We start from the raw sequence: 26779 nt of genomic DNA on the forward strand, positions 1-26779 counted from the left end.
ACCATGTTTGACAGATTTAAATACATTGATGGTAACTATAATATTTGGACTGTGACATAATATAAAGACAGCAACAGCCTTTTTGTCTAATTTCATAATATGTTGAAACAGACGTGTTTAAGTAACAACTGTCATTTTCAGTTGAGTAATGAGTACTGGTTGAACAGCATGCCATATTAGGACAGAATTCAGCTGGCCTTTCTAACTATATAAGCCGAACACTTGTGTTTTCAGCAGGTATTTTCTCAGTCGGCTGCTCTTCTTCAGTAACCAGCCATGATCCTCCAGGCGGCTGTGCTCAGCGTGTTCTTGTGCTTCGCCCACACTTTTGTTATAGAGGTAAGCGTTGTAGTTAAGTATGCAGACGTAGATTTCCTCTCTGATTTGACCAAGATGTTTTATTTTGTTAAAATGGAATACAAGCTTTCTTCAAAACAAAACATAAGAACACAAAGAGAATACTTCTGTTTTTCATTTTATTAATTTATTGTATAAATTGGAATTTGCAATTTTAATCTTCAAGCATTTTTGAACTTGCAAACAAATCAAATACTAGTCCTTATAAACCCTTTTATCTTATTACAGGCACCTTTTAAAAAAAGTGTTGAAAACTCCGGTAAGACTTTGCTATTTTTTACATTTAGCACTTGTATGTCATCACACTATGAGATATGCTCTTATTCATGTTGATTTGTATTCATTTATTTATTTATTATAATTGGTCCATATTGGATTTGCCTGACTCCTTGACATGTCTTTGTGATGTTGTAACATGTGACCTTGTCCTTATAGAACAGTCAAACATATGTGCTTCATATTGAACAGGAAACAACACTGAGGGTGATGATTTCAGTATCTCGACACTGCTGGAGAAGGCTAATGCTAATCTTGGTATGTTCAACTTCACTTCAGTTCCTATTCATCAGTAGTAAATATACAGCTTTAGTAACAACATCCAGGGGCTAACCTTAAAAACTGAGTTGATGTGTTAATGAAACCATCGAAAGTACACGGAAAATATGTTTTTCTTTCCATACTTTACAGGAAAGAACTTGGATGAACCTCTGGTCATATTTGGAGACATAGCAGTGCCAACAGGTCTACAGAACGCTGATCCGTGTACGGCTCGAGGCTGTTTGTGGCCTAAAAACAATGGCAGAGTTGTTGTACCTTATCGAATCTCCGACCAGTACTGTAAGTCTAGATACATGGAAACATTCCTTTTTATTGAGCTTTCTGCTAATTTTTCAGGTTTAACTGAAAACTATTAGAATGATTTTCTCCGTCTGTAGGGTTTGTTTTGGGGTTTGTTTGTTTTTCCATTAGTGGGCAAAGCTGCTTCCCAAACCTTTTCCCTCTGAGATTCCACATTTTAGTGTCCTCTAAATACAAAGAGAAATCAACGGGTTCTCATCTCAGGGCTTCAAATACAGCTGTTTGGTCAAAAGACTAAACACTAAACAAGTATTTTAATGACATACAGAAAGGTTTTTGTGTACAGAGAATACAAAGAGTTTAAAAATACTACCAAGGAAACTGAAAAGGACAGTTTATTAAAAAAGGAATTAGTCAGTTACACATAAATTTCCTCCGATATATAAAAAAAAACAACCTAAATATACATCAATCTGTATCAGATAGATGTAATATAAAATTATATATAAAACTTTGCCAAAGCTTAGCATGGAGACTGATACAAGATATTCAGTCGCAATTTTGAAGACCTTAATGTTGCAGATAAAATTGCTGTTTTCTCGGTTCTAATGCCTTTTTCCTTCCATTGTGCTTTTGGCTCAATCCAACCCAAGAGGCGCTCTTTAATTCAAAAGTGCAGGAACTAGTTAGAGGAAACTACAAATAAAATTTACACCTTCTTCCAGTGTCACAATCAAAAAAAATTTATTTATTTTTTTTGGCAAGTTTGACAAGTTTTCTCCAGGGAATTACCTGACAAAGCATCCAGAGTGCCACAGACATTACACTGGGGGTGTCTTGTTATTGAACCTATGATATATCCCAATATAATAACACTCAAAGTTAGTTATAGTTAAGATATGTAGATAAAATGGGACAGATGTATTTTACCCTGAAAATTTCTGTTAGCTATGCCACATCAAAGATACTGGGGGGGAGCAGTTCAATGTTATGACCAATCTTTACAAGCTTCAAGCCAACATAATGAAGAATATTTTATGCTTTCTATAAATTCATTAAAGTTGTACAAAAACATCAGCTGATTTTGAGGCAGTAACATAGATTTGATTGATTTATAGGCCAGTGTAAGTAGTAAGCAGTTACTCAGGAGTAGCAGCATTGTGCTCAGTCTTAGTTGAATATAATGCCACAACAAACTAGAACCACAATACATGTTTTTCTGTGAAGCCCGCAGGGAACGTGACGTCATCGAGCAAGGTCTGAGGTCATTTGAAGCAGCCACGTGCGTCAGCTTTAGGCCCCAGAGCAGAGAAAGAGACTTTCTGGACATTCAGTCTCGTGATGGGTAAGTCCAACACAAAGTAGGCATTTATACTTGAATTCTACAGGCACACTTTTCATCTAACGCAGGATGTTCTGAGTGAGGAAGCTGTTTTACTGGTTTGTCATAAAATTTTTATTTACCGCTCTTTTTCAGGTGTTACTCTTTTGTTGGGCGTCGTGGGGGTGGCCAGATAGTGTCACTGAGTCGCCAGGGCTGTGTTTTCCACCAGATAGTCCAACACGAGGTGCTCCATGCCCTGGGCTTCGACCATGAACAGACGCGTTCAGACAGAGACCAACATGTACGCATCTTGCTAGAGAACGTCATCCCAGGTGGGTCACATGACAAACAACAGCCAGAAACAACAGTCAGAAAAAATCTTTAAGTGGTCAGGATGACAAAAAAAACTTCTACATAAATGACAGTTCATTTACCAACAGTAGAGCAATAATCATGTTTTTTTAGGATATTTCAAACAACCCAAAGTACAAACAATGTAGGGCAAAATGTGAAACATTCACAATAATCAAATCTGTCTGTGGAATTCTTTTATTTATTTATTAAATTTATTTATAAGTTTGAGACTAATCTATTTGAATTGGAAGAATGTTTTGTTCCTCTGTGCTTTTCAAAAAAAGATGTATGTATATGTGTGTGCAGCACGGTGGCACGATGGTTAGCACTGCTGCCGCACAGCAAGAAGGTCCTGAGTTCAATTCCACCATCAGGCCGGGGTCTTTCTGTGTGGAGTTTGCATGTTCTCCCCGTGTTTGCGTGGGTTCTCTCTGGGTACTCCGGCTTCCTCCCACCGTCCAAAGACATGCAGCTTGTGGGGATAGGTTAATTGGATAATCCAAATTGTCACTAGGTGTGAGTGTGAGTGCGAATGGTTGTCTGTCCCTGTGTGTTGGCCCTGCGACAGACTGGCGACCTGTCCAGGGTGTACCCCGCCTCTCGCCCTATGAAAGCTGGGATAGGCTCCAGCGCCCCCCGCGACCCTGAAAAGGATAAGTGGACGCGAATGGATGGATGGATATGTGTTGTATATTAGTCTTTTGACCTGCATTCCTTCACTCACCCCAACCTGTCACGGCGGATGGCGCCCCTCCCTGAGCCACTGTCGCCAGAGTGCTTGCTCAAAGGGGGTCATATGATTGTTGGGTTTTTCTCTGTATGTATTATTGGAGGGTCTACCTTTCAATATAAAGTGCCTTGTTATGCTTTGGTGCTGTATAAATAAAATTGAATTGAATATTAACAAAAAGTATTAAAGTTAACCAAGTAATTTTATTGTCCAAACCTGAGTAGTTTTTGTATATTAACCCTGTCATGCATGAATTATGACAAACTCAATCAGGATTTATTTTCTTAAGTATTTGTATTCATCTTTAGGCATGAAAAGATGAACACAAATAAATCCTGATTGAGTTTGTCATAATTCATGCATGACAGGGTTAAATAATAAAATTACAATGAAACATTTCATACATCTATTGTAACATTAAACGACCAGTGGGTGTGACACATCAGTGTGTAATGGTTTATTTTGCAAGTATACCATCAGCAGTGACACAAATACAAGAACACAGCCTTTAAATAGCTGTAAACTGTAGCAACCACCATGCGTGAAAGGGTTAACATAGGCAAACATTATTCAAAATGGAAGTCAGCAGCAAAAGAAGTCACACCTCTTAAGTGTAAAAGTAGCATCAAAATAAATGCACAAGTCACTATGTGGAAGCGCAAGGTGAAATGACTTACAACTGTCCCAGCCCTCCCATGTCCATATGGAGAGCTCTCTCTTTAAAGCTGGAAAGCTCTTGTGTCCATGGACACAAATCAATAGATTTCTTTGTTTTTGTGCAAAGGAAAAAAGTTACCCAGGTGCTCTCACACAGCTGTAGGGTGAACTGAACTTTTGTGACATTTTAATGCTCAGCCTGGAGTAAGAGACAAACATTGACTGAGTTGTTTGAACCCCCACAGGGATGGAGCATAACTTTAGGAAAATCAACACAAGGAACCTTGATACTCCCTATGACTACAACTCTGTTATGCACTATGGAAGGTAAGATATCAGTTCACTCCCTGAACATGCTTCAAATGTATATTTATTTAAAAATTATGTCATAATAACACAGTTTTATTTGACACAGTTTTATCTGTTTTCAGTCCTTTCATTTTCAAGATTTTAATTTTCTACATCCTGTGTACATGTGTGTTGTAATCAACTTCTCTTACCACACTGGCCATTGAGAAAACCAGTAATTCAAACCAGTATAAAGCTGTGGTAACCAATGAAACAGTTTACACATTGAGTGCTATAACAATAATAATAATAACAATAATAATGATGATAATTTTATTATCAGTAATAATATTGCAGCTGCCTACAACGCACACATTTATAGACAAAAGCCACATTAGCTCGTCACAGAGTGCTAGCTTGCTGCCTAACGAGCAAATGCTACATGATGGACAATAATGGCGTGCAGGACTTTGCCTTTGGGCTCTTTTTGGGCAGATGATAAACCTTGAAACATTTATATCCCATTCTGTTAAATGTCTGAAATGGCAATAAGGACTCTGTTTGGCAGAGTCAATTAGGTAATAATTAGGTAGATAATCCTCTTGACTGACCTTTCCCTGCTGCATTGCTCAAGCTGAAGCCCATATTATAATTTCATGTTTTTAGCCTTCTCTTTGTAGTTGTTATAATGACACTTGTTTGAGACTACAATCACAATTTGCCTTACTACTGTGTGTTTGCACCCCAGGTTTGCCTTCTCAAGAGACAGGGAGCCAACCATCGTTCCCATACCCGATGAGAATGTAGCCATTGGCAGAGCTACAGAGATGAGTGCCAATGACATCCTTCGAGTGAATCGCCTTTATACCTGCAGTATGTACCTCGTTTCTTTTCGTTTCTTTTTCTTTCCTTTTTTATAAAGAAAAAAGGAAGCTGGATTAACAGTTGGAAGGTCAGTGGTTCAGTTCTTGGCTACTCCACTCTAAATTCAATTAGTTTAATTCAATTTTATTTTTATAGCGTCAAATCACAACAACAGTTGCCTCAAAGCACTTTATATTGTAAGGTAAAGACCTCCCTCCTGTCTTATAAACAAGTAAACAGAGGTCATGGCAGCCATCTGCTTCGACCGGATGGAGGTTGCAGGAAGTGAGTTTTAGTTTCTGCAGCACTTGGACAGTATTGGACAGTATTTACATATAAATAGTTATTGCACAGTGGTGGTTTATAGAGGGAATCCTTGGAATGTGGGTGGGACTGTGTTTATCAGTGCATGTGTGAGTTCTCTAAAAACTTTAGATAATATCTTTAAAATGATAGCGGCACAAACGAAAATTTTTGTAGCACAAACCAGCAGAAATGTAGCACAATTGATTGACACCAATTTTGTTTGATTTTGTTTGGAGTGGTTAGCACCAGAGTGTGAACAGACAGGAAGTCAGAACATCCAAGTCTGAGGCTCTCGATTTACTGGTGGATTTATGTCCCTGCTCTCACCTATGGTCACGAGCTTTGGGTAGTGACCGAAAGAATGAGATTGTGGATACAAGCGTCAGAAATGAGCTTCCTCCAAAGGGTGGCTGCCCTCTACCCTAGAGATAGGGTGAGGATTTCAGCCATCCGGGAGGGGTTCAGAGTAGAGCCGCTGCTCCTCCACATCGGACGAAGCCAGTTGAGGTTGTTCGGGCATCTGACAAGGATGCCTCCTGGGTGAGGTGTTCTGGGCATGTCCCACTGGGACAAGCCCTGGAGTAGACCCACTGGTGAGATAATATTACACTTGTAGTCAAGACCGCCTAATCCGAGACCAAGAAATAACCAAGTTAAGATGAGACAAAGACCGAGACAAAAAAAGTCTTTAAACTGCAGCCAGATGCTGTTTCGTTTACGGGTGTCAGGCATATTTATGTGTTTTTGCTTTCACACAGCCCTCCTCACCGCTGTCCACTATCTTACTCACTGAGAGGACAGACGCACGCTCCACGTGACTGTCGCGTCTCTCACCCTCTCTGTTTTTCACATAATGATATTATCCTATATCCTCGCATGTGATTGGCCGCAGTATGGAGGGATTGGAGCATAGCTGAGCCCCTGTGTGAGAGCCGAGCAGCTCTCACACAGGAATTTAAGGAAATTAGGTGAGGGTAGAAATGACTGAAAGATTATCAGGCTCTATTTTGAGTTTTGTTCAAAAAAGAATGACTTCATATAGGAAAAAAAAATCACATATGCAGGACACCTTAAACTATTTTTTTAATTAAGCAGCAAGGCAGAACAAAGTCGGGGCTGCATCAAACTGTCTGTATTTCTTAATTGCAAATGGCACCAAATTGTATTCAAACTGAGCCACACTTATGGAGCTCCACAGTTCTGTTCCTGGTGTTTTGGTTGACATCTCCTGATGTTCCCATGTCACAGAAACAGGCTCTGTGTTTTGCCTTATATGCATCCACAGCTGTGCCACCAGTTTACTCACATGGACTCTACGAACCAATCAGAAGCTTCTTCAGCTCAGAATGGAATCGTCTGGAGTTTCTTATTAATTAACAATAAACTTAGTGTATGTGTACTCCTACATTTGATGAAAGTGATAAAAATAGAAGCTCTGTCTCTCTTTATTCTGACATTTAACTAATTCGAAAGATATTTCAATATTTATTTATCTAAAACAGAAGTTTACTCTAAACTGATGTTTAACAGTAAAAAAAAGTTTTTATGTTTTTTCCATAAAGTGTAAACATCTGGTTTCAACTGTGAATATCCTGCTGTGTATTGAAATCCCTCTTGTTTTGCATAGATATACTGAACAACATCCAAAGCATAATATATAAAATAACATCTACCAGAGTTTTTTCTTTGAAAGAAGCTCCTTATGTCCATTGTTGTGTTCATCAGTACACAACTGAAACCGATTGAGAGGGTTTGTTTAGCCGTGGAGGGAAACAACTGAAAATATGAAATGAAAGCTAAGACTCTAAAAAATCAGCGTTGCTGTTCGGCTTTTTATTTGTCTATTTGTTGATTCACTCGAAGAGCAAGTAACGCAACCAAGTGATCAGTTTGATATCAATCGTTTGTGATACACCGTCATATTTACATTATTAGTTCAGTATGAATGATTTGCTTTGGTACCTGGTCAAACTTAAGCTCTCCTCTGTCTGCAGCAAACTCGCAGGCAGCAGCTTCTCGCTCACATGTGTGCTGTGCTCAGTCGCCTAGTGCCTGAGCTCGGATCATATCAAAATTAGGGGGAATTTACGACGGTGCGCTCTGTGCTTCGTGTAGAGATGGCACGATACCACTTTTTTATGTCCGATACCGATACCGATATCATAAATTTGGATATCTGCCGATACCGATATGAATCCGATATAGTGTTTTTTAATCAACAAAACTGTTTTTTTAAATATCTTGCTGCATTTTGCAAGTCTGCAAGTTCATACTCAAGTTTAAAACAACAACTACACTAAAGCTATTCTGTTATACCTGTATACAAAAAAAATATTTCATAGTTCAGCAATACTGATCAATCTAATAAACTTAGACCTACACCATCCTCCCTATTCTGGTATTTTAAAGAGTACTTAGCGTAAATATTAAGCAACCTAACTAATAGGGTTCCAACTCCCAGCAACAACAAAAATAAATAAATAAAAAATAGGGAACCACCCCTCACGCTCCACCTCATGATGCTTAATCAATGTAATCAACCTTAATTTGATGTAGTGTGAAAAAAAATGCACAGAAATCAATTATTTTTCAAGAAATATTAAATAGATTCAACATCTTTCTTCAACAAAATTGCAGACTGCACAGATGGTACCTTCCCAAAGTAAAAAGTACTATAGCTTACTAGGGTATATATTAGACTTAATAGTTACTATATACAGTAATTGACTTCTATTCATTTTACATCAAATTAAAACTTTGGGTGTCAGATAATTATTTATTAAAAGCTAGACATTTTAAATGAGAATAAGAAAGAAAAGTATGTCTTTGTGCCCCCTTTTCCCTGTTCATGCCCTATCGGCCCCCCTGGCTAAACTTTGCTAGATCCGCCCCTGCACAGTTACATCAGCAGTAGAAAAAGATCCTCGAGTAGAAAGTAATAATAAATAAATTCTAACAACAGCTTATCAGAATCAGAATCAGAATCAGAAACTTTATTGTCATTGTCATGAGAACAACGAAATTAAGAATGGTCCCCGATCATTGCATCATCCCTAGCAATATCAAAATATAAATAAAACAATAAAATTCAATAAATAAAATAGATAGAATACTTAAAATACTAATAAGATATAACAGTAAAACATTCACATACATTCCCACACACATGCTTCAGACCGTGCATATCAAGCTTAAACGTGCTGCTGTTGTTCAGCCGCTGGTTTCCTCTTTCTGGTGCAAAGTGGGCCAAAAACAAACAAGAGAGACGGACTCGCGACAGAAAAGCCGATCAGCTGATCATTAAGCAGTTTCATGATTGAAGTAGCAGCCGGAGAGCGAGAGGCAGTCGCTTGTTAAGCTTAACGTGGGAATGCTTTACAAACATTCAGAGATGGACTTACACACTTGCTTTACTTCTCTCGGGGATAACTTTGTCGGAGATGAAATGCCAGGTTGCTAGCGAAGCTCCACATGCTATCCAGACCACCGACAGGTCCGGCATGCCACAGCTGCTCTATCACGTGATGCATACTGCTCCGAGTGCTAACGTTCTGAGGTGAGTTACGGCGTGTTGCAAGTTTTGCGAGGTGCTTTCGTGATATTTAATGGATCGGATTACATTTTTTATTTTTCTCCGATATCCGATCCAGTAATTTAGGTCAGTATCGGACCGATACCGATACGTAATATCGGATCGGTCCATCTCTAGCTTCGTGTGTTGTTTTTGTTTTATACAGTTGTCAGTCAGGCATCTAACTAACAAATTACACTCCAAAAGACCCCATGCTTCTGAAAAAATGACCCGGGCTTAAGCCCAGTAAGCCACCCCCCCGCTCCGCTGATGGTTGACTCCAAATCTCCCGAACACTATGTCGATTTGAGAATGCAAGACCGAAACAGCGAGACCAAGACCGAGACCAAAGTCAGTCGAGACCAAGACCACGTAAAAGTGGTCTCGAGACCAAGACCAGTCTCGAGACATCCAACTCTAGATAATATCTCTTGGGTGGTATGGGAACTCCTTGGTGTTCCCCTGGACAAGCTGGAGGAGGCAGCTAGGGCAGGGGTGGGCATTCTCAGTCCACGAGGGCCGGTGTCCCTGCAGGTTTTAGATCTCACCTTGGGTCAACACACCTGAATCACATGATTAGTTCGTTACCAGGCCTCTGAAGAACTTCAGGACAGGTTGAGGAGCTAATTTAGCCGTTTAAATCAGCTGTGTTGGTTCGAGGACACATCTAAAACCTGCAGGGACACCGGCCCTCGAAGCCTGGAGTTGCCCACCCCTGAGCTAGGGAGAGGGAGGTCTGGGCTTTTCTGCTTAGGTTGCTACCCGGCCCCAGAGAATCTGAAGAAAATGGATGGATGTATAGATGTTCCAGGTGTGTCGCCATGTGGGGAAAAATGCTTCAACACATGGTTGGGTTGGTAGTGTACCGGGGGCTTCTATTTAGGACTACGCTTCCTCCTCACCATCACTCAGCAATCATGTTTTCCCAACTGCTCGGGAAAATCCGATGGAAGAGAACTGACGGGGCCTCCGGAGCTACAAACAAGCTACATTTATAACAAGTATAGTTATTAGTAAAGTAGGCCAAGGGGTAACTAAACATCTGAGCAGGAAAGAGTAGGAGAGACAGGTGAAGAGCTAATGCTAAGCTAGCGAATCCCTAAAGACACAGTGACTGAACACTGTAAATATAATTAGTGGGTGATTCAACAGAGTGTGCTTTGGATAAAGCGCAGGAAGATTACACTATGAAATAAGACGTTATCTATAAGTTTTTAATTAAATTGGCTACGCAGATAAGCAATGCAAAAATACCACTGTAAGATAGAACAGGAAGTGATACTCCAGACTGAGACAACACCAAGAAGTATTTTGAAATGACCTTGAGCAAGATACTGAACTCTGAGTCGTTATTGATAAATTTGTGCAAATGTGTGTCTGGTACTTAAGTATAAGAAAGAGCATTTACATGAATGTTTGTGCGACTGGCTAATAAGAATTTTGAGTGCTCAATTAGAGCACAAAAACACTGTATAAGTGCCAGTCTACTTGCCGTTTTTCTGCACCACCTTTAGTTTCCAAACCTACTACTGCACCCATTTGTGCTTAAAGGTTGAGAGGTTTTCAAAATTCAAACAAAATGTAACTGTACTATGAAGCTGTCTCCTCCTCAAATAATAATTATATAAATAGAAAAAGTTGGGACAAGCACAAAAACCTGGAATCCTGTTAACAAACAAGCAGAAAAACCAACGTCACTGGGGTAAAACGTGTTTGAAGATCAAATATGTACACAAAACTGACATTGGGTGATGCAAAATGGAGGGAAGAGGAAGCAATTTCTGTTTGGTATTATTGTCTATAGATAATAATATGCTTCAGAATATCATAACCATGAGAGCATGCTTATTTAATTATCTGCTTTGTGTGCTGAAGACCTTAAATTCTTTCAACCTATCTGCTCAGCCCCCGGCTTACTTTTCTACCTCCACTAGTTTCACAGAACAATCATGGAGACTAGTAAACACCAACATAGATATAGTACATCAAACTGTTCATCAAACTCAGATGTTCATGTGGTGTCTTAAAGAAATGCAGCAGCGTTTAAAGATTTCTCTCTGTTTGTTGTTTGACAGGCTCAAATGTGCCCATACCTGTGCAAAGGAACAAGTTGTTCTAGAAAAAGTAAGTAAATAAGCTCGGATGTTTTCGAATTTTGTTTACTTCATTATAATAGAAAATCATGTTCCTATACATTTATTTTACCAATTAAAGCTTTGTCAGGATAACTTTAGTGGAAACATTTGGTTTAAAACAAAAAACAATGAAATGTCATATATTTTAATTGATCAGGGTCAGAAGCATGTAGCTGGGATGAGTGAAAGGCATATAAACCAGAACACCAGACGAACACATCTCCTCAATTTACAGCCTGTGTTTGTGATTTTTTTGTGCAGATACTACATATGTGTAACATCTTCTTTCTGTTTCCACAGACAACCAAGAGATGGGAGAGATTGATGCAGCTTGAATTTTATGCTTTTCAAATTTGCCTGAAATAGCTTTGTTTAAAATGAGAAATGAAAATGTATCATTGTCTATACTTTTCACCTGTCCGTTGACTTAATCCCAATCACGCTTGTGTAATTGCTAGTCAGCTGTATGAAATACTAAAAAATGAACAAAAATAAACATTCATTTTCATTTCTAGTAAGTTTGTTTCTTTATTCCACAAATCCTACAAGTCTACAGGTCAAAAATACACATTTAACAAGTAAAGATATGAACTCAGTCTTGTACTAGTATTTTCCTGACAAAAAGATATAAAACCAAAGGTTAATCTACTTAAGTAACAGTCAAACAGAGTGGAAATGGCTTTCAGTGAGAAAAACAATATTATTTTCCCAGTATTACTCTCCTCAAAGTAAGAGTAAGGCCAGTCAAAAGAGTAAGTGAAATGCACACCGCCTTCGCTCCATGTTGCTTTACTGTTGACTGAACTGCTAACTTGGGGTTTGCTCTCTCTGTTAGTACAAGAATTAATAATTGATCAACAAATTGATTTACTCTGACTTACAGAAACCTGGTTGCAGCAGGATGATTATATTAGTTTAAATAAATCAACCACCAATCATCAATCAAATGTGTTATGTACTGCTGTACTTTATTCACAATGAGTAAATAAGAATTTCATTAAAATGACTTTATTTTGGACTGTCACTTTAATTTTGTTTATACAGTACCAAATCCAAACAACAGTCGCCTCATGGTGCTTTATGTTTAAGATAAAGACCCTACAATAAACCCCAACAGTAAGATGAGCCCCTGTTAACAAGCACCTGGAGTCAGTGTGGAGGAAGAACTCCATTTTAACAGGAAGAAACCTCCAGCAGACCACGGCTTAGGGAGTGACAGCCGGTTTGAGGGGAGGACAAAGGGCAGAGAGGCAAATATTAACTTCATGTGGCCTACAGATTAGCTCAACAACAGTGCATAGAGGGCTTCATGGAATGGGTTTATATGGCCAAGCAGCTGCATCCAAGCCTTACAACATCAAGTGCAACACAAAACATCAGATGCAGTGTTGTAAAGCATCATTGTGAGGGGCGCTTTTTGTTAGGAGCTGGGCTCTGTCTTAGATCCAGTGAACTAGTGTTGGTGTGAGGGTCTTGGGGTTTGGGGTCTGGGATGCAGGGGGCCTGCAAGGAGTATGGAGCACCAGTGCCCGGAGTCGCCAGTTTCATGGTTTGGTCTCTCCATGCGCAGGGGGGGTCCACGCCTCCGCAGGGGGGTCCACGCCTCCTCGGATGCACTATCATGTGGAGCGAGCTGGCCCATGTTGGGAGGTACGATCTGCGCTTTAGGGAATCTCAGGAACCTCAAGGACCTTTGGGGGAAGCAAAATCCCACACCTAAGCAGCAGGCGTGGGGCATTTTGGGTAGGTTAGGGGCAGCTTGTCTTGTCCTTTCTTTGTGTGTGGATAACTGGCATGGGATGCAGCACATGGAAATCTGCAGCAGTGCAAGGCTGTTGTTACAGCCCTTCTAGGTAAACACAGTTCAAGTGCTGCAGTAGAGAAAACCTGACAAAATTGCACGGCAAAAAAAAAAGAAATAAATAGAGAGCAACTTTCCCCTGGCTGCTACACACCTATCTTTCATTAAAAAATGTAAACCATTATGTGACTCACAATTCAAATCATGTAATTTTATTTATAGAAAATAACATTTTTATTTCTTTAAATAAAGAAAGTTTTAACAAAGCTAACACAATAGCTCGATGATAAGCATAAACTTGTTGCCGTCACATTACGCAGCACATTTTAGGAGAGCTGGTCTGGGAGTTTGCCTTCTGTCGGATGAACTCTGGATAACAAACCAGAAGAGGAAAACAGAGAAAAGAAAAAAAAGTAGACACATTCCAGTGAACAAACAGAAAAACAGTCTTACGGCATTATTGGTCTTTCTGTGGAGAAATATTGTTAACTAATATTGTATGACTGTTAAAACTGACAAATAGTCTGACCAGTGAAAGGAAGTGACCTCCCTGATTAGCTCACCTGCCAAATCTGTCCGGGAGATTTCCACCAACCCCTCATAGAGGCCTTTGGTAGGGTTTTCTCCAGCTACGAGCACTCCATGAAGCCAGATTAACAGCATCCGGTGACCATGATCTTTGAAGCTTTTCTTACCTTCAATTTAGATTTATATCAAGCATTATCCATCTGAACTTTTAGTTAAACACAGTCACTGTAGACAGTTCTTATACCATCAGAACATTTATAGAATCACAGTAACTAACTAGTTCATATAGTCCACTGGGTCTGTATTGTAACCACAGACCAGCGTTAAGCAAGCGAGGTACTTGGCCAGTAAGCAAAGCTGAATGACATCCTGATATCTTACATTTTAAGTGCTCCAACAAAATGAAACAATATTTTATTTTATATAATTTAATATTTTATTTAAAGTTCAACTTTAAATTAAAAAAAAGGTTCAACAGGTTAAAAGTCAAATAGAGTTTAAAAGCAAGGTGTCAAAGATCTGGCATTTGGAATTAAAGAAAAAAGCTGTGCCCAGAATGTAACTCTTGCAACAGTGTACAAAAGCTGAAAAACTTATTACAATCCATGTTGCAAACTGCTGTCATCTTGGAGAGACTGCTCTTGGTTGGAGGACCAATCTACCCAAAGAGAAAGATTAGCAATTATATCCAACTATGTCCAACAAGGACAAGTGTGGGTTTGGATGGACGGAGGTACAGTATCTACCATTCAGGAGGAGGGCAATCTGGTGGGCAGTTTAGCCAAGTTATTGGCCAGTAGTTGGATGGGACCGGCCCCTTCTTGGGATCCTTGGGGATCAGGACAGCCTTCGGTTAGACATTCCGGGTGGGTCTCAACCATTAGCACCTGGTTCATTTGTGCTGCAGGATGCTAATGGAGTTAGCTTGTTAGCTTCCCTATCCAGTAGGTGTTAAACATGGCAGGGAATGGTGCTGTCCAATCCCTCTGCTTGACATGTCTGCCACTGTGATGGTTACTGGATCCTTTCAGGGAGGTTGTTGCAGTCTGCTCTTAGATCCACTAGGCACTGAGCATTTCTGTTATGTGTTGCATCCTTCTTACATATACTCTTCAGTATTGCTCTGTCTCCAGCGTTGGCGGGGCTGTTCTCATTTTGTTCTGCTGCCATTCAGACTATACTTTGGGTAGTTCAGTGGAGAACATCTGGTTTATTCTCCTGGCTTTTATCTCTCTGGTTAACCAAGATTCAGGTATCAGGTATAGGCAGTTGTAGTTGTGCTTCAGGTCATCATTATAAGACAAGATATTGTATGATAATAGACGTTTTTCTACAAAAAAGTGATGTTGTAAAAAAACCAAAAGAAAAACAACACCATCTGCTCTCTGAAATATTAAGGATTAAGCATCCATTTACTCATGTCAGACTATCCATATATTCTAAATAGATCTGTAGTTCATTTGTTGTAGTAGAATTGTAGAAAGAATTCTTGATCTGGGTTAAAATTGACCTAGACCAGAGTTAATCACCTCAGGTACTCAGAATGCTGTAGAGTGAATCAGTCAGTGCCAAATTTGAGAATTTATTTTCAATAAAATCACTGGACCCATGAAACAGTGCTTCTATGGTTCTGGACATTACAGGCCTTATATTACAGTTTTTCAAACTTGTATGATTTCCTGTGTAAAGATTTATATATATATATATATGAAAAAACCCAACAAGTACAAAAAAGGTAATAAAAATAGCAATAAAACTGTCAATAATTTTTTTAGGAACTCAGCACTGCTCACCTGTCCACTGTTGTTCTATAGCTTGTATATGTGCTTCACTAAAGTCCCAATGCTGAGCGAGAATCTTCCACTCCCCATAACACAGATGCTTTGTGGCGAGGGTCCATAAGACAGAACGGAAGTGCTGTGTCTCTGGCTGATGGTCCTGTTTGAAGCTCAGAGGTCTTCTTACCTGCTCACATCCCCCGTGATCCTGAATTCAACAGGGAGAAAGTTTTGTGAGTCGTTCGAAGTTAAAAGGATGTTATCACGTTTTATGCATATGATGTACAAAGAAAACAAACTCTCAGTACCTCTTGCTTTTAAAACTAGCACAAAGAATTTACAAGATACTTAGCTGGTTTGTTAAATACCTTCTCCAGGAACAAAAGGCAGTACACAGCTGTTTTACACCTTAAGCTTCACACTCCCTTGCTACCTCCAAAAGTCATTTCCTTCTGAACCTAATACGTGGTTTTGTCATCTAGCAAGAACTGCAATCAAGCATTTGCAATAACTAATAAAAAAAGCACTTGGGACAATTGTGTTGGTGACAGCTTTTGTTATAATATCAATAATATTCATATGAATATGGGATACTGTTACATGTTTGCACAGACTTTTGTGGAATATGGAGACACTCCTGGCATTATATGAGCAAAGTGAGACTCATTTTTTAGGGTTGGTGGACAATGGCGTGTCCAGCGGGGTGGCCTGGGGGGGCACAGGCCACCCCCCAAACCAGACTGGCCACCCCAGGTGCCACCCCAAAGGCAAAACAATAAAATTCAATCAAATATCAAATGTCCGATTATGTTTTCACGGTGACGCTCAGATATCCGAGTGTAAGTGAAAGCAGCATCGGCTTCTGCGCTATGCGCATCACGTTAGCAAAGGTAGGAGAGCGAAGCACGAAAGACGGCACTGCAGGAAACAATTTTTCGGTGAAAGAAAATGAGGACAGAATAAATGTCCCGGTAAGTAATATTAAGTTTGTTGAGTTTAGTAAACTTCGGTGAAATTAGAATACCAAGGAAAAAAAATAACACTTAAAGAATTATTGCAGCTGTGGAATATTTCAGACAGTATGCTACTGAGTGGAGCTAACATACGAGTTATGAGTTATAAGATATAATCTAAGTCGTAACATTGCTGTATGGAGCTGCAAATTTGGTTGCAGGTTAACATAGCTGGACTGGCCATCGGGCATACCGGGCATATCCCCAGTGACTTATTTTTTATTTTTTTTGTAATGGCATGAACAATGAGAGGTGGTGGATTGGCCAGATGCAGGTCGATGTGTAGCAATAACTCCGTTGTTTGGTGGTGGCTATGACGGGGCTTCCACAGAGGCAACAGGTGGATGAGGGAAGGGGAGGCAGTAGGAGAGACCCGAAGCAGCCACCAGTCCGAGTGTCAGGTGAACTGAACTTCAGGTAAGAAGTTATGACCTGCAGTCTATCTGGGTCAGATATAAACCAAGTTTAGGTGGAGTTTATTTTCATGTTGCTGACTTTTTACTGTCAGTTGCAATAACTCATACTGCGTTCTAGCCAGCTTGGAGTTTTTATACAGCTGGGTGGGTGCTATGATGTTACTGATAGTGAACTTTATTTTATTCATAAGGTTAGTAGAGTTGCCAACGGCTCCTTAAAAAAATGGAATGGTCCCTCATTCAGAGAAAATATTACACGTTTCGTATTGAGCTGAGAAGAGACGCAGTTTGTCCCGAACTTCAGCTAGAATGGAAAAAGACACAAAGCTGGATTTATTCTGTCGTTACGCTGCACAGCTGCCTCTTCTCTCATTCTCTCCCCCTCCCTCTCCTGTTGCTACTTCAATCATGAAACTGATCAATGATCAGCTGATCGGCTTTTCTCTCTTGTTTGTTTATCGCCCACTTTGTGCCAGAAAGAGGAAACCAGCGGATGTCGCGCTAAACAACAGCAGCACGTTTAAGCTTGATCGGCTGTTGTTAGAATTTATTTAATATTAATTTCTAGTATCAGCTGATGTTTGCTGGAGCCACAGCTGTAAAGCTGCTGGTCATGATGTCTGTTTAGATATGTGGTGAGAGGGAAACATGAAGATGAAACCAGGAGATGTCCTTACTGAATCATCAGAGCTGAACAGGTGATGGAGAAACAGGTTTACCTTTTAGGTGACATGAATGAGTTGAAGGGAAGTTATGAACTGTTTCTGAGAGATAAATAACACCAGGATCCTTTTTTATGTAGCTGACAGCTGGTAACTGTGCAGGGGCGGGTCTAGCAAAGTTTTGCCAGGGGGCCAGGTAGGGCATTAACAGGGAAAGGTGGGCACAAAGAAATACTTTTCTTTCTTATTCTCATTTAAAATACCTAGTTTTTATTAAATAATTATCTAAATCTTACAACCAAAGTTTTTATCTGACGTAAAATGTATAGAAATCATACATATACCAACAAGACTGTACATCACTGTCACAACAGCATTTGTTTTCATTCAAAGTCTTTATGGCTTTACTACCTGGTGGGTCGGTCTGTAGTAAAAATGCCCAATTTTTTTGTCCCAGTCCAGCCCTGCAGGTTAATACTGGCAGTGTCACCATGCCAGCTGACTGTATTTTATCATCAGCCAGTGTTGTTCTTTATCAATATTACCAAAGTTTACCATAAGGCAGCATAGAAAGTATTTACTTGCTTTCAGGTTTTATTCAAATGTTCGTCTTTTCATTTGTTTCCCCACTTTTTTCCTGTTTCAAAATCAAACACCAGTTTGTGAGAAGATTATCTTCTTTTTTTAACAGGCAGATAAAGTTTTGCATTGGCTAATTTGTCAATTGTTTGTTACAAATGTTCATATTTTAATATTCAAAAATGTTTTTGCCCAAAACATATGTGCACTACATGTCAGTAAAAATACTATGCAAATATTGATGTCCTTGAATGCTGAGTAAACACTGACAAAGCACTGATTGTATCTCTTGTACTTTATCAACGCAGTATCTAAAAACTTTGCACCGTAGTGGTTAAAATCTCATTCTAATAAGAGTTAAAAGTGCATTTGGTTATTAGGTTTATAGGATTATTGAATTATGGTTAAGGGTTGGTAGAATTTTTTTTTTAAACATTATCTGCCAATTAAATCTGCCACCCTTCTCCAAATCTGTGCCCCTACCTGGCCCCCCCAACAAAAATTTTCTAGACACGCCACTGTTGGTGGAGATGAGTGTGAAGATCCAAACAATCCCTGTCAGTGATGGAGAAGCTTTGATGAAAATATTTGGTAAAAAGTTCACCAGCATGAAGGAAATGAAGTTTCAAACTTTGCTTAGGAGGAGTCCAGCACGCCTGCTTAAAGAAAAGTGAGTGTGGCGATGTGGATGCTTGCAGCGACTGCTGTATAGAGGCCATCCTGCTACACATGAAACACATCAGAGTCATAACTGTTATTTTAGTCACGTGTTTGTTTATTATCCTTATTGTTTTATCTGGGACTGTTTGCAGACATCTCAGAGAGAGGAGACACCAGCATCTGAACAGAGACTCAAACCAGCAACCTGCAGCTCCCTGCTTGGCTGCTCCAGTTTTCTCCTCACTCATGTTGCCCACCAGTGATTTCTAGCTGCCCACCCACACAGCAGGCTAGAATATGCGCTGAGCCTCAGCACCCAATACTTGGACATGTTTTCTTTATTAAATAATGAACCAGACCCCAAAAGTAAACAGCTGTTATTGCTAGGCAACGGGAGCAGCCTTTGGCGATGCAGCACCTGACATTCCTGACCATGTGGGCGGAGCATGCATGAAATGGAATGTTCAGTAGAACTGTGCAACACAAGCACTTAGTTCCAGCATGTTTCATTGTATCCAGACACAGCTAGAGACACATCTACAGCAGCATCTCTGTGCAGGACAAACGACAGTTGACGAAGAAACATCGAAAACTTCACTTCACTCCTCTACAAAACGTTGGCTCCTTTGTTTAAAAGGCCAAAATGAATCGAGGGAGAACGAGAAGAGGATCGGCGAGTGCTTCACCTCACAATTCAGTACAGCTGATTAACCTGCAAGAAGAACTTCAAATGATACAGGCTGAAAATATCAAATTAAAAGAAGAGGCAGAAAAATCAAGAGGAGAAGCTAAAGATTCAAAGTTTGAAACTGATGTAGTATTGCAGGAATTACTGCATGTGGGTCTCAAACTTAAAGGAGAGAAAATGGGAAAACAACAGGCAGAAAAGGAGAATGAAAAGATGAAGAAAGAACTGTTGGAAGCTCAAAAAGCATTGGAGGAAGAGAAAAGCACAGCACAAGAAGCCAACAATAAATATCAAACTGCAAAGAAGGAGGCAGGAAATGTGATGCAGGAATTACAGGAGGTGCAGGAAGCTTTTGAAGAGGGAAAAAAGAAAATGCAGTTGGCAACTCAAGAAGCTGCAAATGTAACAGCTGAAGCTGAAACACTAAGGAAGGAATTACTGCATGTAAAGCAACAACTTGAAGAGGAGAAAAGACGTAAAGATGAGGCAGAAAATGAGATTGAAAATTTGAAGAAAGAATTGTTGGAAGCTCAAAAAGTGTTGGAGGAAGAGAAAATGAAAATACAGGAAGCAAAGAAAGAAATGGAAGATACAAAGAGTCACACTGAAAACATGAAGAAGGAACTGATGAAAGTACAAGAAGAACTTGCAGAAGAGAAAATTGAGGTGAAGGTATTCAAGAAAGAAATGACGGTGACCAAGAAAGACTGCAAAGACGCACTGAAAGAAATGCGAAAGCACAAAAAGGAAGCTAAAGAGCTCCTCAAACACAAAGGGAAACTGGCCAAACAGCAGCTGAAAGAAAAATTTAAAGATGCCGAGGAGCAGCTCAACAAGACCTTAAACGAACTGAAGGCAAAAGAAAAAGAAAAGCAAGCTGAGGACAGGAGGGGATTCTGGAGCAGACTGCTGAGAAAGAACTGACTCAGCAGCATCAATAGTTTCTTCCTCCTAATGTTAAAATCTCCACCTTTCTTTCACCCCATCCTTCTTCTTGGGACGTTTGCTTGTTTTTTAAAAACTGAAATGCACAAATAAAATTGCCATAACTTGACCTCATGTTGCCTGCTTCTTTTCTTGTGTGTCTGTGGATGTAAAACAGTAACACACTTTCTGCTCTGTGTCTTTAATTGTAAATAAATGCAATATGTTTTCATTTTAAAATGCAGTGCAAAAAACTTCTGCTCTGAATCTTTTTTTTAGCAAAAAGCTTTTTGTTGGCTGTTGTGGAAGTTTTCCATTTAAATAAAGCCTGCAGACGAGCGGTGAGCGGTAGCTAACATTCTTTAATCAAACACACAAAGAACAGACAACCAAGCTTGATGAAGTCCCTGCATGACCGCGGGACAGACGGTCAGCAGAGTCTGAGCCCAGCATGGCTCTCAGTTAAATATCTCCAGGAACAAAAGGCAGTACACAGCTGTTTCACACTCCCTTGCTGCCTCCCAGAGTCCTCAAAGACACAAAAGACTCTTCCTGTGGAGTCGTCTGCTTCCCCCAACTTCCTTACTACACCCCCACCATTTGTCTTACTGTATGAGTGTGAGACATGTTAAAATCCAGTGGCACCAAAGCATCATACAATAAAATAATGTGATTAATACATAAGTAAAAGAAATTCCTTTACATGCCCCTTCCTGATTTCTTATGTTTTAAGCATCTTGGAGACCTAGTCATAGTGTATGCTCTGAGTTGTTCTCGTTCTTTATAACTATGCCTGTATGCCAGGATTTTTTTTTATTACAAAATCCAAAACAAGATGGTCTGGTATCATTATGCTTTCTCCCTCTCTCAGTTAGTTAAGATACATAATTCCTCTACTGATAAGCCATCATGGGTTGGGATTGAGGAAAGTCTTGTGGCCCCTTCGTCTTTAGAGGCCTTCCTTACTCAGAAGGGAAGGCCAGTACCGTTTAAAGATCCAGTACTGTCTTTCATGCAAGAGACCTGGCTTAGAGCTCACCAATATACCAACAGCAGCCCTTATCTCACCGCTAGAGCCTCTATTTGGTATAATAAGAAAGTATTAATAGGTAAGAAACCGGTCTGGTGGGAGGCCTGGGCTAGGACAGGTATTAATCAGATGGGGGACCTATTTGGGCAGACTGGCATGAAATCGTTTGCAGAAATCAGACGAGAATTCAATTTGGATCCAAGGGAAATTTGGAGGTTTTTTCAAATAAGACATTGTATTAAAGCCATTTTGAAAAATAATCTAGACCCTCCATCTAGTGTTCAGAAGATGTTTGCAACCCCTGACAATAACAGAATCAGGGCATCTAAATTTTATGGGAGCTTCAGAGAGGCACACGCTCCCAGTTTGGGGGGACTGAGGCGGTGTTGGGAGAAAGATCTGGGTATCCAGATCTCAGAGGACAGTTGGAAGATGCTGATCTCATCATGGTATGTTTGCTCACTTGAAACACAGTCTCAACTTATCCAGTACAAGTTGCTTCACAGAAACTATTGGACACCCAGTAAATTAGTCAGGTTGAAGCTCGCAGATAAGGACATTTGTTGGAAATGTCAGCAGGAAGTCGGGACTCTAGTTCATATGTTGTATACATGTCGGAAAAATGATTATTTGTGGGATGGGATCATCAACTTGGTGAATGATATTTTTAAACTTAATCTTTCTAAATCTCCAGCTATATGCGTCCTGGGCCTACTACCTGACGATAACATTCTCTCAAAAAAACAGAGATTGTGGATGCGTCTGGCTTTTATAACTGGTTGCAGGGTAATTCTTAGGCATTGGAAGTCATCCAGCCCCTGTTCTTTCAAGGAATGGACCGAACAAATGTCTAGGATGGCATCATATGAACGGGTTATGTATAGAATGAAGGGAAGAGAAGATATTTTTGAGCAGGTCTGGGGTCCCTTTTTGCGGTACATTGACAATGTCTCTTAGACATTATGATAAATGGTCTCTTAGAGGGATATTTCATGTGTCATTGGTATTTTGGTTGTTGTCTTTTTTTTTTTTTTTTTTTGCACCAGGGGGTTTTACCCTTATTCGTTTTTGTTTTTGCTGATGTTTTCCAGGAGGCGGTGTATTATTTTGTTTCTCCTGGGTTTTATTTATTTTATTTATTTATTTATTTATGTAATTTTTTTTTTTTTTTTTTTTTTTTGTTTGTTAGTGTGTTGTTTGTTTGCTTGTCTTAGTTTGTTTGTTTGTTTAGAAACGGACAGAGAACTGACAGTATGATTATTGCAGTTGTATATTTATTTATTAATGTTTCTGTCCATCCAAAAATATTAATAAAAAAAAAAAAAAAAAAAAAAAAAATCCAAAACAATTAATATGTATATAATGTGAAAAACTCAACAGGACATGGGTGCTGATACGCTGGAAAAGAGTGAAAATGTATTTATCGAATATGAGCACAGATTTCATATAAGGAGAGTGTATTTAGTATTAATATAGCGTTAGCAACACTTACCTTCTCCCATTTAGAAAAACGGTCAGCTTTAATTATCATGTCCACCAGGACGACATGGTTTCCTCTTGCTGCCACTTCCAGACATGTTTTTCCCTGCTGTGTACATTAGATGGCCAGAAAAGCATTGCTTTGTTAGAAGACACAGCTATGAGTGTCATAGATCTGAATCTATACTAAAACAGTTATCATGATGCTGTGCTACAAGATTAACTTTGTCCGGACAAAGAAAAAGTGAACTACGCATCAAGGTTTCAAATGGTGTGAAAAAAGATAAATATTCTACTTAAGACTAGCGTAACAAAGATCTTAATTAATATGATATAGAAGGATCAATGCACCAACTGAAAACTGTTTTTATTTGTTAGTGTACAATGTGAAATACACAGCTCAAAAAAGTAAAGGAACACTTGATCATCAACCACAAGTTAAACTTTACGGATATCAAGCTGTCGTCTTCGGAAGTGTAAGTGAATCAATTAATTTCACCTTTTTTTGGTGCAAATCAAACAGGTGTACTGAAGACGTTCCAAGACAAACCTTACTGTGTTATAGCACCACTAGAGGGGGTTGCCCTACTTTACTAAGGAGGTGGCAGATGACATCAACAGGATGTACAGCGTTGGTAGGGAGGCATTACAGTATTCACATGCAGGTAAAGGGGGTGTGAGTGTGTATATGGGTGTGTGTGGTCATACAGGAATGCAAGTAAATACGTTATCCTCCGACACACCTCTCATCTGTGCAGAACTGCGCTGAACACGTTCCCAACCGGAAGTACAGATACCGAGGTGCATCATGGGTAACGTAGTATAAACAGTTACAATGAACAAGCGGACTTTTAACAACTGTAGTAGTTGGGGGAGTCTCGTAGTGGGTGTGTGAGTATAGTGTGGCAGCCATTACATGCTTGTGTGTCTGTTCTGAGAGAAACCATACCTTTGTAACGGGCTGGCGCCGGTGACTACCCATCTCCGCACATGTACGTACGGACAGAGTAGAGCCGTGGAGACTTGGCTTGTATGGTCTTATGTTGCTAACATCAAATAAATGTGTTGTTCGATTTAACTGACTGACTTTGAGTTATCCAGCTAACCTCCACACCACATGCTCGCTGGACCTGCTAGCTGTTCTTCCTCGCCAAACTGCTCTTACAGTTCCAAGACAATCTCCATAAAGTAAATGATTCTGCAGGTGATGGGACAGACCATTATTCTCTCCTAGAATTGCTTTTTGATATCCTCGTCAGTACTGGTTTGATGAGAGAGTACCTGCAGCACATCCAGGTTACACTGTGGCCATGTCCACACTGAGACGCCGTTTTCGGTGAAGGAAAATGCAGCGTTTTGAAAACGCTATCCAAAGCCGTTTTCGTGTTGCAGTGTGGACAGCGAATCCCGAGCCTTTTCAAAAACGATGACACATTTTAGTGATGTGATGCAGTCATGTGACCAATCAAACTAAGATAGCGGAGGGCATTATACAGCGTTTGTTTTGTTTGCTCTCAGTTTTGACAGCGCTATTAAAGATTAATATCAGTCTGTACGTGCTCCAGAGCTTTTCTTCAAATTCTTTAACTCTCACTCGCTTTTGCAACTTTGTACTTTTGTGTTACTCGCAGCAACAACTCCAGCTCATTGTTAGTCCATTTAAAAAACTCGGTGCTTTTCCTCAACATTTGCCGCGACGTTTCAAAGAGCCGGAAAAGTAAATAAATGGCAGACGGAAATGAGGCAGGCCGAATCTTCTTGCGTTTCACGCATGCGCAGGACTGGAACGGAAGCGTTTTCGGCTGTTTCAATGTGGACGCACAACTCTGTGAAAACGACTGAAAACGATAGTGTGGACGCGGAACGTTTTCAGACAAAAACGCCATTTTCAAATTTTAGTGTGGACGTAGCCTGTGTTTCCCAGCACAGTCTGAAGAGTGAGGAGCAGATAGTAGGAGACAGGCCAGAGCTGAAAGTTCATCGCAGTGTGAATGCTAGATAGAATTGTGTGTATGCAGGTTTGAATTGGTAAATTATGTTGTGTAAAGCTCCTTTATCATTAACCATGCTAGCCAACAGTACCCTGTACTGCTGGGATGAAATCCTCAGAGCTTGTCTTAATGCACTCGGTCCTGGGTTTGTGTTGCAGGGCAATACCCAGTGACCTGGCAATTATATAATGATGAAGACACTGATGTCACTGCCTGGCCCTCATGTTTCACACACCTGTCTGGGAGGAGATCCCCCCACCACCATCCACCATCTCATCCAGCCTTCAAAAGGCTGATGATTATGGTTTTCACTGACCTTTGTGACCCCTGACCCCTTCTTGTTTTCAATGAATTTCAAAACGTACGTCAAAGTAACATGAATATTTTTTAAGGTCTGATGTGTGACTTTAGTACTCCATTTATTGTTTTGAGCAGTGTACATAATATTCTGTGTGAAGCTGTGTGTGGTACCTTATCAGTTAGACTGAGACTAACTCTAGAAATCAGCATCATCTCAGCCAGTTCATGCCAGCCATGTTCTGAGGCAATGTGTAGTGCGGTCTGCTGCCTCTGTCGCCCACATGACAGACAACCATTAAGTAAAATTACTGTATTATAGGACATTTTATTATGCATTGTGTTCATGTGGCTGTGGAACTTTGTACTTACAATGTCAGTGGCATTCAGGTTGCTGCCAGCATCGATAAGCAATCGTACAACTTTTGTGTGATTGTTGAAAACAGCCAGGTGGAGTGGTGTGCAGTGTTGCTGTTTCAAAGAGAAACAGGTATTAAAAAGCTGCTCTCTATGATATTAACTTTTAAAACGTTTACAAGTGTTTACTGCCTAATTTTAGATTTCTTCTTCATTTTATGCACCAAAATGCTAACATGCTAACATACCACTGTGTAAGAATACCCATATGGAAAAGATATATATAAATCTTATAAAGCTTTGTGTTATGTGAAACTTGTGTGAAAAGCATACAAGAGTGAAAACAGATATAAGATGCTTTGATAAATTATATAAATGAAACTTGTTTTGGATACTTACTAAAACAATATATGAAAGTAATGAGAAAGTGGCCACTTTCATGAGTAAATCATATAAGCCTTATATGAAGTAAGCCAAATCTTATGCAAGTCTTTTATAAATTTCTTCTATTTCTTTTGCATATGGGTACTTTAAAAGAATTATCATAATTATTTTTTTCCGGAGATAGCTAACAGTGCTTACATTGTTTATAGCATCTACATTGATTCCTGCCTTCAGCAGCAAGCTGGCCTCTCTGTCATGACCATGCTGTGCCACATAATGGAGAGCATTCATTTTTCTCTACAGACAGAAGATAAATATTAATTCATGAAAATAACACTGCCAACCCACTCTTGAATTGCATATTTAAGTAAACAAGCATACATTAGTTTGTGCATTGACATTACAGCCAGAATCCAGCAGAAGTCTAACGCATTCATAGTGACCTCCGTCAGCTGCCGTGTGCAATGGTGTGAGATCATCCTACAACAACACAATACAACAGGTACAATCAAGGTCAAAGGTTTTTACAGTTTAAAGCTTATTATTCACAAGCATGAAGAAATGTGTTTTTTCAGGTTCAAAATGCTTGAGTGATCCCAAGAGTTTGGTGAGTAGGAATCATTTTTGCTTAGAAGGGTCTTGCAAGGCCAACAGGTCCTGGGTCAAAGGGCCAGGCTACTTGAAACTAGAGAAATCGCTGTGATTAGGAGTCAGCTACCTCACCCAGTTTACTGAGGAAACCACATAAACTAACATTACTAATAGTTTTTCCCCATGCTGTGAAAGTTCTTTTATTTTTTGGCAAATT

At 39.7% G+C, this 26779-nt stretch overlaps 2 protein-coding genes across 5 annotated transcripts; one reads left to right on the forward strand and one right to left on the reverse strand.

Annotated features, from left to right (window-relative positions):
• The first annotated feature begins 208 nt into the window (after nt 1-208).
• On the forward strand, nt 209-11898 carry LOC145428725 (hatching enzyme 1.2-like). Of its 2 annotated transcripts, none has more exons than XM_080301335.1 (10): nt 209-339; nt 586-616; nt 826-891; nt 1045-1194; nt 2383-2500; nt 2633-2811; nt 4466-4547; nt 5257-5381; nt 11325-11373; nt 11685-11898. In XM_080301335.1, the coding sequence occupies exons 1-9, from the start codon at nt 277-279 to the stop codon at nt 11366-11368; spliced, it is 858 nt and encodes a 285-aa protein (XP_080157461.1). In that variant the 5' UTR covers nt 209-276; the 3' UTR covers nt 11369-11373; nt 11685-11898. The 2 variants fall into 2 exon arrangements, with proteins under 2 accessions (XP_080157461.1, XP_080157462.1); XM_080301336.1 differs by having other exon boundaries at nt 213-339; nt 11646-11898.
• Nucleotides 11887-26504, reverse strand: LOC145428721 (ankyrin repeat and death domain-containing protein 1A-like). Of its 3 annotated transcripts, XM_080301329.1 has the most exons (9): nt 26353-26504; nt 26170-26268; nt 25603-25701; nt 25405-25503; nt 22956-23051; nt 15507-15699; nt 13749-13880; nt 12976-13100; nt 12772-12909 (listed from the first exon to the last, which is right to left on the reverse strand). In XM_080301329.1, the coding sequence occupies exons 2-9, from the start codon at nt 26260-26262 to the stop codon at nt 12838-12840; spliced, it is 909 nt and encodes a 302-aa protein (XP_080157455.1). In that variant the 5' UTR covers nt 26263-26268; nt 26353-26504; the 3' UTR covers nt 12772-12837. The 3 variants fall into 3 exon arrangements, with proteins under 3 accessions (XP_080157451.1, XP_080157455.1, XP_080157459.1); XM_080301325.1 differs by having other exon boundaries at nt 11887-13100; XM_080301333.1 differs by lacking the exons at nt 12772-12909; nt 12976-13100 and adding an exon at nt 13376-13554 and having other exon boundaries at nt 26353-26503.
• Between the last annotated feature and the right edge of the window lie 275 nt (nt 26505-26779).

Source organism: Astatotilapia calliptera, chromosome 1 (assembly GCF_964374335.1).
Source record: "Astatotilapia calliptera chromosome 1, fAstCal68.1, whole genome shotgun sequence".
In the NCBI taxonomy this organism is placed as follows: domain Eukaryota; kingdom Metazoa; phylum Chordata; class Actinopteri; order Cichliformes; family Cichlidae; genus Astatotilapia; species Astatotilapia calliptera.